Below are 16,528 nucleotides of genomic sequence, written 5' to 3' on the forward strand. Positions count from 1 at the left end.
TAAAGCCCCCCCCCCCACCTAGCCTCTTCTCATTTTCAAAGAGCAGCATGAAATCAGGACACATCCTACTTGCAAAAACAAATCAGCGTCCCAACTGGGCTGATATCAAATCTAAACCAAACAATAAAAAATAGTACTCACATCCAAATCTAAAAGGTTGCATGGTTATACTAGAGCTAATGAGTAGAACACAAATGCAGCTATGCTAATGTCAAAAACTGTGCATTCCTGACTTTGCAGGAGGACTTTGGAACAATCTCCAAGCCACCACTAGCAACTGATTCACTTGTTTTCACTCGCACATTAACATTGTTCACATTACGTGTGCGGATAAGCTCACAACACCAGAGGCCTAACGGAACAATAGCGATATAGTGCTTGGCTAAATTAAGATGATCTTATTTCTCTAAATTGTCCAATGCAGATACATTCAGGTACATTTTACCTCAGTACACAAACAACTGTGTAAAGCAAAGCTTTCCTGTGATAAAATGTCACGAATTTAATATTTTTTAAATATCTGAGACACCCATCAAATTTACAAAGAATAAAAGTACATTAAGGCATACGCTTGTTTTGTAAAGCCAAAATGATTAAGATGAGGCTGCATAAAACTAAGCACAATGTCCGACTATTTCTTCTTGTGCTTCATTACAAAGTCTTAAACATTCTAATATTTGCAAACATTTATTCTGCAAGACTGATTCCTCAATCCATACATCATTGTCACTTCACAAAATGTATGATAAAGTATTAAATGTCAAAAGCCACCAATTAGTGAATTAAGTGTTAATTTAGGAAAAGGAACAATATGTAAAAATATTTTCCCACAGACCAATGAGACAAATATCAACATTCAGTCTGAGACTGCAGCTGTCTGTGCAGGATGAGGGTGTGCCGGTGGAGCTGCTGCATGCAATCCTGCTGGCATGCTGGGTTCTGGGGCACGGGGTAGTGCTGGCAGCCATAGAGGAACCGGTAAGGGATGCGCACATGGCAGGCGGTGGCTCGACAGCGTGGCTGGGGCATGGGTGGCAGCAGCATCCAGCGCTTTTTCTCTGCAGAGTAGTAGTAGGCATCCCTGCGGTATCGCTTGTCCACTTCATCGCTGTTCTTCCACCCACCGATGATGAAGACATTGTCAGCCAGGAAACACACTGCAGCACCCTCAATGCCAATGACCTCTGGTGGCAGGCTCTCGAGGATGTCATCTGCGACGGCACTGCTTATTTTCTGCTGACATATCTTGTCCGGTACATTGTAGCTCTTGGGGCAGCAGGAAGCTGTATGGTAGAAATTGGTGGGTGCTACTGCCATCTGAAAGGCACAGTAGTTGTCCAAGAAGGGCAGAGAGTCCACCTCTTGCCACTGGCAGCTCTCTGTGTCATAACGTGTGATCACGGTCTTCAGCCCATCCTTGCTGTCCTTGTCAACCGGTGTCTGAGCCACCACATACACAAAGCGGTCCTCCACACTCACTACCTTCACATCTCGTAGGATCTTAGGTGCTGACTCCAGGTTGTGCCACTTGTCCTGCTCAGGCTCATACATGCTGACATCCTTGAAGCTTGGACTGAAGTTGCCATGGCCACCAAAGCTGTAGAGAGTGTTTTTGATACTTACAAGGCCAAAAGAGTGCTTGTGGGTGGTGAGGTTGCTGACCTGCTCCCAGATGTTGAGGCTCGGATCATAACGCTCTACAGTCTTACCAAATCCAGGTTCCATGGACCCTGCCACATACACATGGGTGTCAGTAACTGCGACAGCATGCCCGTCCAGGTGGTTGTGAATGTGTGGCAGGCTGACCCAACGGTCCTCGTAAACTATGTAACCCACACACTCACTCAAATAATCTCCACCCTCTGACACACCACCCACGACCATGATCACATCCATGTTCTGGCCCAAGCGTGGCTGGGTGCTCGCCATATACAAGGCACAGAGGTCAAAGCCAGCTGACTTGAGGTTCTCGAATCCAACAGCATGGGTTTCTAAAGCACTGAACACTAGCTGCTGGCAAACTGCACTGTTGGCAACCAATGGCTCCTTTTTCACCACATGAGCCAGGTAGGTTGGCTTGATTTGAGAGAGCCTTAAGAGCTGGAACAGCTCTTCAAAGTATGTAATCCGCGCTTGTGGGTCTCGCTGCACCCATTTTACAATAGTATCAAACAGCACCTCCTCTGAGTCCACAGTGATTTCGGAGTCAGACAGCCAGTCCCGCACTAGGTGAAGTGGGAGCGTGTAGAACTCCAAGTCCTGGATAACTCTGGGGAAGTTTCGTCGAATCATCTCAACAGCTCTCAGGGTCAGCTCGTCCAGGTTGTACATATGAGCCAGGCTGTGCACCGTGATGCAGTTGGTCAGCCTCAACTTCTTCTTCAGGAACTCCGCACAGAAGTCCTTTAACTGCACCAACAGGAGCCTGCACATATATACGTAAGACAAACTTTATTTTCAAAGCAAAGCAATGGCAGCTCCCCTCATTTCATTACTACATTTCATAGGCCATAAAGCCAACTAGTATGTGCATGAGTAAACACCGAGGTAATATCTTTTAAATATTTCAAATTAGACAAAATTAATAGTATTACCTGTTGAAACTTATAGTTAAAGAATGGAAGGCCAGTTATACCACCAGCAAGCACACAGCTTACTCATCTTGGTTTAGTTGCAGCACTTGAAAGCATCACTTTATGGCTCATTTAACATGTGGGGAAATACTATATAAAATGTCTTTCTGCATGCTCAATAATCCAGGTAAGGTAATCACAGAAAGTAGAATCAGTTCATCTGGACACATTTAACGAGAGGAAACGTTTCATCACTCATCCAAGTGACCTCTTCAGTCTCACCTGACTGCAGTTATCCCCCAACCTTACAAACAGCACAGCTGCATTCGCCAGTTGGTTTCGGTCATTATGCAGCTGTATTGTTTATAAGGGTGGGGATACCTGCAGTCAGTTGAGATTTAAGAGGTCACTTGGACGAGTGATCATTGACGTTTCTCCTACTAAACGTTGTGTCCCGATCAACTGATTCAACTTTCTGTGACTATATAAAATGGGCTCCATATATCATCCACGGGTCCAGAGGCCTTAATTTTGATGATAGCACGAATGCCCAAAACCCTGTACAGATCTTAACCCTCTAGATATGTGACATTCATAAATAAAGCGACCGCCCAAGGGCCCACGCTCAGTAGAGGCCACGCTAGTTTTTACAAAACCATTTCCATCAGCAGCGCCAGTGCAAAACGAAATTTCAGCTGTTAAGAGCTGCTAGTGCAGAGGCTCTTCGTGTGTAATCCCCCCTCTGACCACAATGTGGATTGTAATGGCAGAGTGGCGCTGTTCGTCCAGTCGCCACAGAAATAATGTTTCTGTGTATGTATGCCAGAATCAGAATACTGTGTGTGTCTATCCTTGGATTTTCGGGACAACCGCTCACCCAAACAACTTCACACTCGACTGTGCACTTCCTTGGGTCCTCAGCAATACAAGAGCCAAGTGTGAAGTTGGTCGGATGAAAGGTTGTCGAGAAAATCGAAGGACAGACACACATACAGACATATATACATAGAAATACAGACAGAGACTCCTTCTATTTATTCAGACAGATTTGCGTTTGTCCATGGACGAGGCCAGACTATCCAGCCTCACTTTGCTGTGTTGAGCAGGACATAAACATTGACAAAGACAAAGTGGTTGACAGGTTTGCCACCATGAAGGAGAGGCGGATGAAGTTTTAAAAAGGGACCGTGATATGTACAAAGTTCATTAACCTGTTCGGATTATTTTATTCTATGGAGGATGGTGAAATACACAAATGGACTACAGGCTGAGCAGGGACAACACTTGGTGAGTGAAACATCCATATTTATTCTTTATTAACTTAAATGTTTGTTATGAAGAAATCAGTCAGAATAAATTAATCTGTTGTTTGAACTCCATGCTTACCGCATCTCCGTACGTGTCTGTATTACTGCCTGGTGTTATAGACTGTCTATTTGAACAGGCCTTGTAGTGTTGTAGACTGCTGTCTGTTTTATGTTTATGTTATTCTTATGTAAGAAAGACATGGTGCTGAGACAGTAAACCTGGCCTGTCGCTGTCCATCGGTGGTGGTGTTGAACCGTTCTTCAGTCGATGCCCATAGAGCACCATGTGTTGTCCTTGGTGCTGAAACATTTGAACACAACTGGCAACCTGTTTTCTTTTTTGTTCTTCAGAACAGGCTCGGCTGACTAAATGGCTTCATCGTATGTTTTCTTAGACTTAGGCTTGCTTGGCTCACTAAGTGACAAGTTGTGTTTATGGATAGCAGGGGATAGGATATATCAGCTATTTTACAGCTGTGAATTCTAAAATGACTATCAGAAGGGCCCCCCAAGAATGCTTCGCCCCGCTGTGCTGAGCCTAGCTCCGCCCCTGCTGACATATGAATCTGCAAGCACCTCCCAAATTATTATTGCAATATTTTAATGGCAATCGATATATTGTGATTTAATATTGCGATTTGTTATAGGTAGCTTATCTAATGTAAAATGTGAAAAAGACAACCATGTCCAACAAAATGTATTTATCTTAAGCCCTAAGTGTTAGAAAAGTTTAAAACACGAGTGTGCTCCCCTACATACACATCTAAACAATTCAAATTCTGACATTCAGAGATGAAAACAGCAGCGCAAACGCTGCGACGTGGCTCATTTGCACTGAATCCACCCCGACTGTCTACCAGAGAAAAATAATAAATCCATTTTACTCTATTGATTCTCTAACTCGCCGTTTAGCTTAAAACCCTCAGTGATGCTTACGGTTAATACTGTAGCGAATTCGGGGGACAACGCAACCGCAGGAACTGCCGCGGCCGGGAAGCGAACCCGTGTCGCCCGCACCGCGGGAGACATCGTTATCCATGCACGTTACAATACGTTTCTTTAATAGCTTTTCATTTATCTCTTATTTGGATTTTTTTGTTTTTATTTCCTTGTCCTGTTTGTGTTTCCATGTTAGCGTAAAAGGAAAAATAATGATGGAAAAAAAGTACCGATGGCCTTAAAAACGTATAATGACGCTGTTACCTGTCAGCGAGTTCCAGCACGTCGTGCACATTGGCGGCGGTGACCCGTATTTCCCCGGTGTACATGAACTGCACGACGCCCTCCGCGGCGCTCGGCTCGGGGCCCGTCCGGGTCCTCCAGTCGCGGAGCTCCACTCGCCGTGGCCGCGCCTCCAGACGCGGCAGGAAGAAGTCCGTCGCGGCGACCAGAACCGTGCGGTGCGCGGACAACTCGAAGCTTCGGCCGCCATGGCCGGACGCCCCGCCCGCCTCAAACGCCAGCGTCACGTCGCAGAACAAGCCCGCTTTCCTTTGCTCGTTCTGCCGACGGGACAGCTCCGAGCAACGGGCCGGACAGGAGAGCTCCTCCGCCTCCTCCGGTTCTGCTCCCGGCGCGGCGGTCCATTCCGCGTCCTCCGAGGAGCTCGCCGCCGGTGCCGTCATATCGGCAGGGGGTAGCCTCAGCCGCGCAGCAGCGAACTGAAACATCCGCGGAAAGGAGTCATGGCTACACACGAGGCAGGTAAACAAGCATTCAAACACTGACATGTGTGGGCGAACCGTCTCTTGGGCTGGGCGGAGGAGCTACAGGTTGGATCTCCACGGCGCCGGGGGCTGCGCAGCGGCAAGTTAGCGCCCCCAAAACAACGCGTTTCCGCAATGCCGCGGGAACGCGCATGCACTTGGCTCTTGAGCCTAAGGAGACAGAAAGAAACGGGTTTATAATCAGGTTATCTGCACATTCGTTTTTGCAGTCGAAATTCACCTGCTTTAGGTAGCTTTTTAAAGGTGTCGATAGACCCAATCTTATATATATATATATATATATATATATATATATATATATATATATATATATATATATATATATATATATATATATATAACCTAAGCACAAAAAGTAAGGACATTTGTGTTTGGTAGATCATTTCTTTGTTGTAACAATGCTTCTTGGCAATGAATCTTATACCGTTGGAAAGTTTATTTCCCTTTTAAATGGGGCCACATCTGTAAGGAACATGCATTTGTGGGATGAGCAGCAGAGCTGAGTATGTGGGTTGTGCCCATGAAAAATTTGCCAAATCTTCCCTGCCAATGCCAAACAGCTTATTTTGCTGTTGCTATTGACTCTTGTTTTGAGCTTCTGGTACCCCAGCTGCTGACAATCAGGTGCCTGATATAAGATTTAATGCCAAGAAGCATTGTTACAACAAAGAAATAATCTACCAAACACACATTTCCTTACTTTTTGTGCCAAGTTTATACACACACACACACACACACATATATACACTACCGTTCAAAAGTTTGGGATCACCCAAACAATTTTGTGTTTTCCATGAAAAGTCACACTTATTCACCACCATATGTTGTGAAATGAATAGAAAATAGAGTCAAGACATTGACAAGGTTAGAAATAATGATTTGTATTTGAAATAAGATTTTTTTTACATCAAACTTTGCTTTCGTCAAAGAATCCTCCATTTGCAGCAATTACAGCATTGCTGTGTATACTACTCCCTTCAGAGGACAGCACAAACAGGCTCTAACCAGAGTAGAAAAAGAAGTGGGAGGCCGCGTTGCACAACTGAGCAAGAAGATAAGTACATTAGAGTCTCTAGTTTGAGAAACAGACGCCTCACAGGTCCCCAACTGGCATCTTCATTAAATAGTACCTGTTAGAGCCTGTTTGTGCTGTCCTCTGAAGGGAGTAGTACACACCGGTGTAGGAAATCTTCAATTTCTTAGCAATTTCTCGCATGGAATAGCCTTCATTTCTAAGAACAAGAATAGACTGTCGAGTTTCAGATGAAAGTTCTCTTTTTCTGGCCATTTTGAGCGTTTAATTGACCCCACAAATGTGATGCTCCAGAAACTCAATCTGCTCAAAGAAGTGCCCATCCAACCAATCCAATTTGTGGGAGCTGCTTCTGGAAGCGTGGGGTGCAATTTCTCCAGATTACCTCAACAAATTAACAGCTAGAATGCCAAAGGTCTGCAATGCTGTAATTGCTGCAAATGGAGGATTCTTTGACGAAAGCAAAGTTTGATGTAAAAAAAATCTTATTTCAAATACAAATCATTATTTCTAACCTTGTCAATGTCTTGACTCTATTTTCTATTCATTTCACAACATATGGTGGTGAATAAGTGTGACTTTTCATGGAAAACACAAAATTGTTTGGCTGATCCCAAACTTTTGAACGGTAGTGTATATATATATATATATATATATATATATATATATATATATATATATATACACACCCACTACAATAAAATATCCCGCCACGGCACGGGAGGGGACATATTCTTTTGGGGATACGAAATGTGGCAGCACGTACCTTACTCACTGAACGTCATACGTCGTCAAATTCTATCTACTGTGATGGCCAGTGACTCGACTTAGTCCTGGCGGTCTGCGTTTTAAAATGAGCAAAAACCACACCCGAAATGTGATGTGATTATGAACGTCTATAAACCATTGCTCGATATTGGGGGGTAAAACCGCCGTAAAAGCGATTCGTCTGTTTGATAACGCGTCCTATATCGACGTAATGTTGTACATTGGGCTTGCACCAACTGTTGTAGCATGTTTTAATTGATAGCAATACTATCAATAGTAATACTACAAACTGATAGTAACATTATCAAGTGAAACCATCTTCAGAGTGAGCTACTCCACATAGCATAAAGTTAGTCTCAATACATTGACGATGCAGAAAACCTCATGTCATACATTATAATGACATTAACTTGGTGTCAACGGCGGATCTGCACAATTATCCAACTGTGCTGGGTCACAAGAGGAGCACGATTTACAAAACAAAATTAGTCCACCAACCCCCTTTCCTGCTCCCATGCTGATTTTCTCCCTTTGCAAATATCTCTTATCATAACTTATGCCGGTTAGGGTCTTTTTTAGAAGGGAATTGTTGAATCTGATATTAAGACTGAATTGGTTTAGGATGAAAAGACACCTTTGATATGCAATAAATGGATGAAAAACCATGTATAGAACCTCAGCCCTGGAGTTGAAAGCTGGAAGAAGCAGGCGTGTAATAGGGTTATCAACCAAGGATCTCCCATCACAGATAAGAGTGTCTAATTTAATTAGGTCAGAGACAACCAACATGCACCCTGACCATTTATTCCTGCGTTACATGACAGCCCCGCTACACCTGGTCCACTTGGGTCATGCTCAAAGCGTGACCTAGATTTACACAAAACCAGAATACCCAAAGTGAAAAGTTAAACAAGAACTTTATTCTGCTACTATATAACAGCATGTATTTAAAAAACAAAAACAAAGCATTTTTTCACAGTTAAATAAAAACAGCTAAACAAAGAACAAACATAGCAGGCCATACAGAGGGAAGTTACAAAGCATCTTGAGGTGATGTCAAGTCTTAAGAGCGTTACAAAGCGAGATGTCTTTAATTGTACATGCAAAACTTTAATCCCCAAATAAACTGCCTTCATGGTCCCTCGCATAAATGTGCGCTTAAGACTCAAAGGGCACATTCATAAAGCATTTTAGCCTTCCCATCCCGATTCTTCTCCATTGTGAAAATCACAAAAACAGGTAAGTCCAATTTCTATTCTTAATTGTGAAAAACTTGAATCCAGTGACATCTGTATTGCATCTACAGCTGGCGAACTTCAACCACTCCTCGACATCTTCTACTGTATTGGTGAGGGCAATGATATAGTGACACTTGAAAATAGTATACTGCATGTTTTAATTAAGTTTTACCTCAATCTCTCTTTTTTCTCTCTCCAATGCTGCCTTAAAACAAAGGGAGTTTAGATAAGCCCTGTAACATTTACAGCTGGATATTCTCTTCAGTGGAGTTAAATGGGTAACAATAACTAATTTCTAAAAATACTTTGGTATATCTTTATCATTATGATTACACATCATCCAGAATCTTTCTCACCTGAAGTGGAATTTATTTGGAGGAAGAAGTTCACAGTTTAAAAATTAGTTCTAGTTTGTGAGTGTTTATACTAAGGTGCAATACAGAGTCACCCCAGAAAATATACGCGTGCACACTTTCTGGGGAGTCAAAGACAGGGCAAACGCAGGACAAATGTTAAAATGACTGATTCATTTTGCAAATAGTAAAAAGAAAAAGAAAAAAAAGAAAAGACAAGTATTGCCGAGTTTGAGTGGAGCAGGAGCACAACTGCGTTGAGGAACACTACTTTTGATTTACTATTCAGACGCCATAATCAAAAGGGCCATGGTAAATATACTATGTTGTGTATTATGTCCCTGTACCAACTGCATTAAGCAGAGCTGTGTGCATTTTCCCCAAGTACCAATAAACTTTTGTGCTGCCACAGTAGATGCACTTTGCATTGGTTTGGCTCTTTGTTTACAACTGAATAAGTTACGTCTCAACCCATTTAAATAGTTTTGTCAAAAATCTAAAACTAAAAACTTGGTTCCCCTTTTTTCTCTCCATAAAATCTAGTGTGCCACGCTACCAAGATACCTTGGTCAAACCGTATTTCTGCTTTACAGAGTCATCCTGCCCAATTTTCCTCAAGGCGGCTAATGTCATAAGCAGGCAGTGAAACCTTGCCTATTTGACTTGGGCTTTTCCATCTGGAGGTGCATCCTGTGGTGTGATGTCACGATTACATGGACATGTGTTCAGGAAGCACATAGGAGATGTCATCCCAGGGGTGGCGGTACAAACCCTGCTTCAGCCTCTTCTGGTCCAAGTAGTGGCCTGCCATGTGAGAGGAAAGAAAGGAAACTTAGTTCAATCACCAAGCAAAGTCCTAATAAATGAATGCTCTTTTTTTGTGGGACTCACCGATAAAGCCCATACTTCGGCCCAGGACAAAGATACCATTCAGAGCACCAATCTCCACGAACTCGTCTGCCTCATCCCTGAAACAAGATCAACAATAAGCCAAAGTGAAACAATATCTAACTGTTTACAATCAGTAATACGGATATCAAGCCGATATATAAATAGTGTTGTAGTATATAAGGCACAACTGAAAAAAAAACAAAAAACAAAATAAATGTTATTAAAACAAGCTAAAAATGCAAAATATTACAAACTAAATGTCCATGTATAGAACTAAATGTCTAATCAATTAACAGTTTCTGGTATCTTGATGCATGCTCAGCTAAGTGACATCCAGGTAAGGAAATACCAGAAAGTTGAATCAGTTCATCTGGACACATCTTTTAATGAGAGAAACGTTTCGTCACTCATCTAAGTGACCTCTTCGGTCTCAGCTGACTGCAGGTATCCCCACCCTTATAAACAATACAGTGGCATAATAACCGAAAAGAACCATCGGTTTCATATGCAAATTGCCGTGACCATTAACTAGAGTTACAATGGCAATGTGTACTATTTACAGAGGATTGGGGAATAGTTGCAATCACAGCATTCATTGTGGGGGCACTGGGGCGCCATGGTGGCCCAGTGGTTAGCCCTGTTGCCACACAGCTAGAAGGTCCTGGGTTCGAACCTCAGGCCATCCCAGGTCCTTTCTATGTGGAGTTTGCACGGGTTTCCTCCCACCATCAAAAAGACATGCATGTTAGGGTTAATACTCCTGCCTGTGCCCCTGACCAAGGCAATAGGAAAGAAGAACTGGAGTTGGTCCCTGGGCGCTGCTGCTGCCCACTGCTCCTATACAATAGGATGGGTTAAATGCAGAGAACATTCATTTTAAGAATACAATAACAAAATAAACGTATGGGTAAAACACATATGGGACACGGGTGGAGATACCTGCAGTCAGTTAAGACTGAAGAGGTCACTTAGATGAGTGATGAAATGTTTCTCTCAATAAACGTTGCATCCAGATGAACTGATTCAACTTTCTGTCATTCAGGGATGGTCGTTCCCTCTTCAGACAGATGGCCTCTGACTCCCCGTACAAACCAACGTTCCTCCCTGTCAAGGATGTGGACATCCTCATTCTTGAAAGAGTGGCCACAGGCCTGTAGATGGGTGTAGACTGCAGAGTCCTTGCCTAATGAGGTAAGCCTTCTGTGTTGTGCCATTCTCTTGGTCAGCATCTGTTTGGTTTCCCTGATGTACAAGTCACGGCAATCCTCCTGGCACTTAACAGCATACGCTATATTGCGTTGTTTCTGCCGGGGGACCTGATCCTTGGGGTGGACTAATTTCTGGCGTGGTGTGTTTATGCTGTAATTGCAACTATTCCCCAATCCTCTGAATGGTACACATGGCCATTGTAATTCTAGTTAATCCAGTCATTATCCAAACTGTTTATCCTCAGGGTCACGGGGATGCTGGAGCCTATCCCAGCAGTCATTGAGTCACCAACTCTAGTTAATGATCATGGTAATTTGTATTTAAAACCAACTGGTGCAGTCATTATGCAAATGTGCCATTTATAAGGGTGGGGATACCTGCAGTTACTTAATTTAAATACTCTGAAATGGTATCAACGGTGAAAAATTAACTTGTGGATCCCTTCACAAAAGCATTCACTTTGGCAATTTCTTGACTTACTGAAACATCTATGGAACTCATAATGAAGCCCCTGCTGAGTTTAACGTTCTTACCGTGTGAAGCCTCCACACGTTCGAAGCAAATCCACAAAGGCGACTCCAATGAAACCATCTACGTTGAGAATCAGATTGGGTTTCTGAGGGAAAAAAAATTTTTTTTTCCATCAGCAGTCTAGAGGAAGACCACTAAAACATCAGACCAGACTAGACAACAAATTTGTATTTTAGGATGTTCAGCATCTCAGACTAGCATCAAATTGCACTAATTTGTGGAATATCTTAGCTGCCAGGTTGGACACTACACATCTAGTTCAACAAGTAGCAATGTATACAGCCTTTTACGACCAAGGTCCAGGTTCACAAGGGAACAGAAAGGAGTGCTCTACGCCGTCTATCAAAACCTTTTATCAGTTATGGCTTCAGGACAGACATGATGGTACTGTTGGCAGTCTTATGTTCTAAAACATGAAGAAAAAGATAAAGCAAGTGTTCCTGCCAGAGTTCCATAAACCTCTCCATGTATTTAAGTTCCTGAGTACCTGCAATCCTGCACTGTGCAGCATACATCAACAACGTTTTTGATGGTCTGGCTGTTCCAGTCTTAAACTATGATGGCATATCTATTGCTGACACACCACAATTTTTTAATGCTTGATTAATAAGACTTGGGTTTTGTCATAAAATGTATTAAACTACATAGTGTCATTCATGGGCGACATTCGGGTCCCAAAATTGGGGGGGCAAAGATTTTTTTTTAATCACATAATTGTATCAATGTAAAAGTACAACTAGTGTGCAATAAACAAAACACGCGGTTTCAATGTCAAATTTGTATTTTAAATAAGTGACAAAACTTTAACACATTTACTTTTTTACCTTGCTATGTTATATACCGATTTGGGAAGCAACGCTGCCAGTTTTAATGAATTTATGTAAGCGGACGGCTTCGTAGCTGCAGAAATGTGTGCATTGCATTTTTGATGGTCGCCAAAATTTTCCAATGCCTTCTTCCAATTTTCAAATCCTACCGTTCGAAACGTTTCTTCTTTGTTGTGGCCAGCAACGCTAAATGCGCGGCATGAGTAACAGAATGCCCGATCAGCGGTGGGCGGGGCTGTACTCAAGCCACGGGTAGGTAACGTACCATTCCTTTCCAAATCTCCTCCCTCCTGTTGCTGGGAATAACAGAATAGGTTGGTAGGGGCCGTTCTCCACGAAATTCAAACAGTTTCCTACACCAAGAATAGGATCTGGAGCTGCAGGTTGTAACACCACGGCATTGCCTGCTTCTCGCTGCTGAACCTGCATCTCTGCATTGTCCACTTCTCGCAGAGGTTGCTCTGAAATGTTGCCTGTCTCTGTGAGAGACATCATCGTCCTGACACGATTCTTCATTTTCATTCTCTTCAGCCCGATTGATTTTTGTTTTCTTTGTAAAATAACTTAACGTGTTACCGCGTTTGGACATTATGGTAGGCTAATTGCCTACCATAGCTAGATAACATGGTTCGCTTCAGATAGTTACATTGCCCCCAGCGGCTCGTAGGTGTAATTACAGCAAATAATATTTGTATATTTTTAAATTATGTTATGTGATATATTATTTTAATTATTCTTTGTGAGTTAGGGGGGCATTTGCCCCCCTTGCCCCCCCCGTAATGTCGCCCATGGTGTCATTCCGAAGTACACTAAATTCTTGTTGCATCCTGTGCACAAAAGACATGCCAACTTAACACCTTCTAATAGAAAATAGATTTTTTTTTTTAAACTTATGAGTTATAATTTTGCAGACACCACAGCTTTAGTCCTCCAAGTTGCCGGATCTTCTCTCCTCTACCATGTTTCTTCCTTACACTTGAAATCTGTGGTGTAAATTTTAATATAATAATGCACATTAACATGATATATATATATATATATATATATATATACACACACACACACACACACACACACACACACACACATATATATATAGCTGGATAGCTCATTATGTAAGAACGCCGGCTTTCCCACTGCAGACTGGGGGTTCAAACCCCAGTTGAGACAAGTCTCCAGTAAGTCTGTGGGTTAGTCTCCTAATGCTATACAAGCCAACTACCTCAGATATCAGTGAGGGTAACACGAATAGAGTCATACCGGCTCAGACGTCGCCAAGCGTCAAGTGTTGGGGGAACCAGAGCAAACAAATGAAAAATGGACTACTGGAACAAGACATTGATGGACAAGGACGGAGAACCTGGACCTGACAGAATGCTACTATAAGAGCAGACCCCAGGAGAGGGGCTATATGAAGTGTATGCGGGAACTGTGGACCAGTAGGAGACCTACTTTCACACTGACTCAGAAGCAGCTAGTGGCGCAATGGTCTAACATCAATAGAAGGAAGCTACTGTCACAACTTTAGATGGAGAGCCTCCTACAGGATGACTATACAATGCAGCACCCTGAATGGGCGCCCACTAGGCAGGAGCTACATGAGGACAGTCTCCAAACACCTGAAACAATTCTACCAGCCATGACAGCTGAAGCAACTGAGGTTCAAATGAGAATCATGGCCAGAGTAAAGACAGTCAACCCTCAGGCTTGGTTTCCATGACTCAGTGACAAAATACCATCACAAAGCCTGCTTGTGGATGTGAACACAGCCTTACGCAATATATTGACTACTACCATAACCAGAGACCAATGAGCTTGTATATGCCACTGCAACTGTAATCCTGGAGATGCCTGGGTACAATATTAAGAACACAGGTCACCAACATGTCTTGATGCATGCTCAATAAACCAGGTAAGAAAATCAAAGAAGGTTCAATCAGTTCATCTGGATACAACGTTTATTGACAGATACGTTTCATCACTCATCTAAGTGACATCTTCAGTTTGACTGAAGATGAAGACTGAAGATGTCACTTAGTTGAGTGAGGAAATGTATCTGTCAATAAACGTTGTATCCAGATGAACTGATTCAGTCTTCTTTTGACAGGTAACCAACAGTACCGTCCATGGAAGAGAAGGCTGAAAGACAAGATCAAAGCAGCATGGCGAGATGCTAACCAGTTAACAGAGGTGCAGAAAGGTGTGATGAAAGACATGGACATCTTGCTGTACTTCTTCAACCGGGGCCTAAGTGAGGCTCTGGAAACTGCCAAACAAAGGCTCACAGCTCTGGCCGCCAGGCTTAAGAGATATACTAGAGAAGCAGAAGCCAAAAGAATAAATGGCCTGTTAGGGGTTTTCCTGCATAGAGAATTACAAGGCGGCCGCCTCCATCAAATTCCATCCCGCCTCCAGCTCTCGATGGGTGTCTTAATGAAAAATACTATTTTCTGATGAGCGTTGCACTCGGTGGATGTCATTTGTAACTGCAATTGTGGCATTATGCCGTCGCCAATGTGGTGGCGCTGTATCATAAATCAGCACAGTGCACCTGGAAAGGCGCTGCCAAAACTGCCAAAGAGGAAAAAAGAGCTGCAATTTTCCAGAAGTTTGCTCAAAGATATTTCCCCAAAGAGTGTCTTGTGTTTTTCCCCTACAGCAGGTGTCAGGCGGTGTCCTTAAATTTCGTGGCTGCTCAAACAGGTGAACATTGTTTCTTTTGCACCCAAGTAATGTTACGTCCAATTTCTTAAAAATGTTTCCTATATTAACATTACATCCCCATCAGTGTACCGTTTTCAGCTTTGCAGATATGGCTCATAGAATCAGCGATTACTTTAAGCGAGTTCGCGAGGAGGACAGTCATGCAGGCAGGTGAAACAGCGCAGACATCATCTGATTATAACAGGCAGTTAAAAACTAATGTAATAATTCATGTTACTGCTCAGATGCGGTAAATTTGTCAGGTCTGAAAGTAGTTCACAATTACAAGAAGTGGAAGGGACCCGTGAGGGGGAGGATCAGAGTCAGAGTGCAGGACAGGACAAGGAGTCAAGGCGAGGGTATTCAGTTGCCAAGTCATTAGGAGTGTATTAACGCAAAGCTAACGTTTATGTGATTTTAATGTCACTTTTTATTCATCCTCCCAGATTTTCCTCAAAAACACAGAGCCAGTGGTTTTGACCTGCAATGGCTGGACAAATTTACCTGGCTCAGACATAATGAGGAGGGCATGACATGTTACCTGTGCCAAAAGCATTGTGCCCCCATGCTGCAGTTTGCTGGTGGCTTTGTGAGACAGTCGTCCACAAACTACAGGCTGGATATCTTAAAACATCATGACATGACAGCTATCCATAAAGCAGCAGAAGAAAAGGAGAAACGCATTAGAGAAGGTAGGTGTCATGGCAATTATTTAATTCCACTCTGACATTACATGAGGAACAAGACGAAAATTTCTTACAGTATTGTCACACGATTTTAATATATGTTCAATGAACAGACGCATCCAAGCCCAGGTGCTTGAATGCACACCGATCAATACAGTAGTCTCTGTTATAGGGCAGTTGTCTGTTCTTCCCCTCCTTATCTAATGTCTTCCAGCTCTCATCCACCAAGGCCACTTCTGAGATTAGTGTGTACAGACTTGTTACACTCAGTGAGTCTCTCATACAGCCAACAATTAACAATAGGCCCTTATTTGTGAGCCTGGAGAAGACACTTTATAAGACTACCTTTGTTCTATTACACATGGACTCCAAGCATCTATCCAAGTAATGTAAGGTCATGGTGAAAGATTAAAAGCAAACATCAAATATGAATTGCCCTCACAGTAGGCCATCACTTTTACAAAAGCTTAACTCTAGAAGTTACAAAAAACTAATATAAAATAGTTGTTTTACAAAACAAATTATTTTTTTGCGTCTTTAGGGAGAACACTGCAGCGTGCCTTAGCTGCACAAGTGGATATGGACCACAAGGCTCTTGAAAGCTACTTCAAATAATATATGAATGCCTCAAGCAAAAGTGGCCCCACCACACAAGCTATGAGCCAATTATTCACTTACACAA

At 42.7% G+C, this 16,528-nt stretch overlaps 2 protein-coding genes across 4 annotated transcripts in view; both read right to left on the bottom strand.

The window, feature by feature from the left end:
* Window positions 1–17: 17 nt before the first annotated feature.
* Window positions 18–5,667, bottom strand: LOC130127761 (kelch-like protein 11). The gene is made up of 2 exons (XM_056297485.1): window positions 5,084–5,667; window positions 18–2,425 (listed from the first exon to the last, which is right to left on the bottom strand). Exons 1-2 carry the CDS (start codon window positions 5,608–5,610, stop codon window positions 850–852), a joined length of 2,103 nt encoding a protein of 700 aa, XP_056153460.1. The 5' UTR covers window positions 5,611–5,667; the 3' UTR covers window positions 18–849.
* A 2,645-nt stretch (window positions 5,668–8,312) lies between these two features.
* Window positions 8,313–16,528, bottom strand: part of LOC130127104 (ATP-citrate synthase-like) — a 58,159-nt gene continuing 49,943 nt past the window's right edge. For all 3 annotated transcript variants that reach the window (XM_056296676.1, XM_056296675.1, XM_056296677.1), the window contains 3 exons: window positions 11,633–11,715; window positions 9,891–9,967; window positions 8,313–9,803 (listed from right to left, as the gene is read on the bottom strand). In XM_056296676.1, the coding sequence (XP_056152651.1) occupies window positions 9,709–9,803; window positions 9,891–9,967; window positions 11,633–11,715 (255 nt within the window). In that variant the 3' untranslated portion in view covers window positions 8,313–9,708. The remainder of the gene's footprint in view (window positions 9,804–9,890; window positions 9,968–11,632; window positions 11,716–16,528) is intronic.

Source organism: Lampris incognitus, chromosome 17 (genome assembly GCF_029633865.1).
Source record: "Lampris incognitus isolate fLamInc1 chromosome 17, fLamInc1.hap2, whole genome shotgun sequence".
In the NCBI taxonomy this organism is placed as follows: domain Eukaryota; kingdom Metazoa; phylum Chordata; class Actinopteri; order Lampriformes; family Lampridae; genus Lampris; species Lampris incognitus.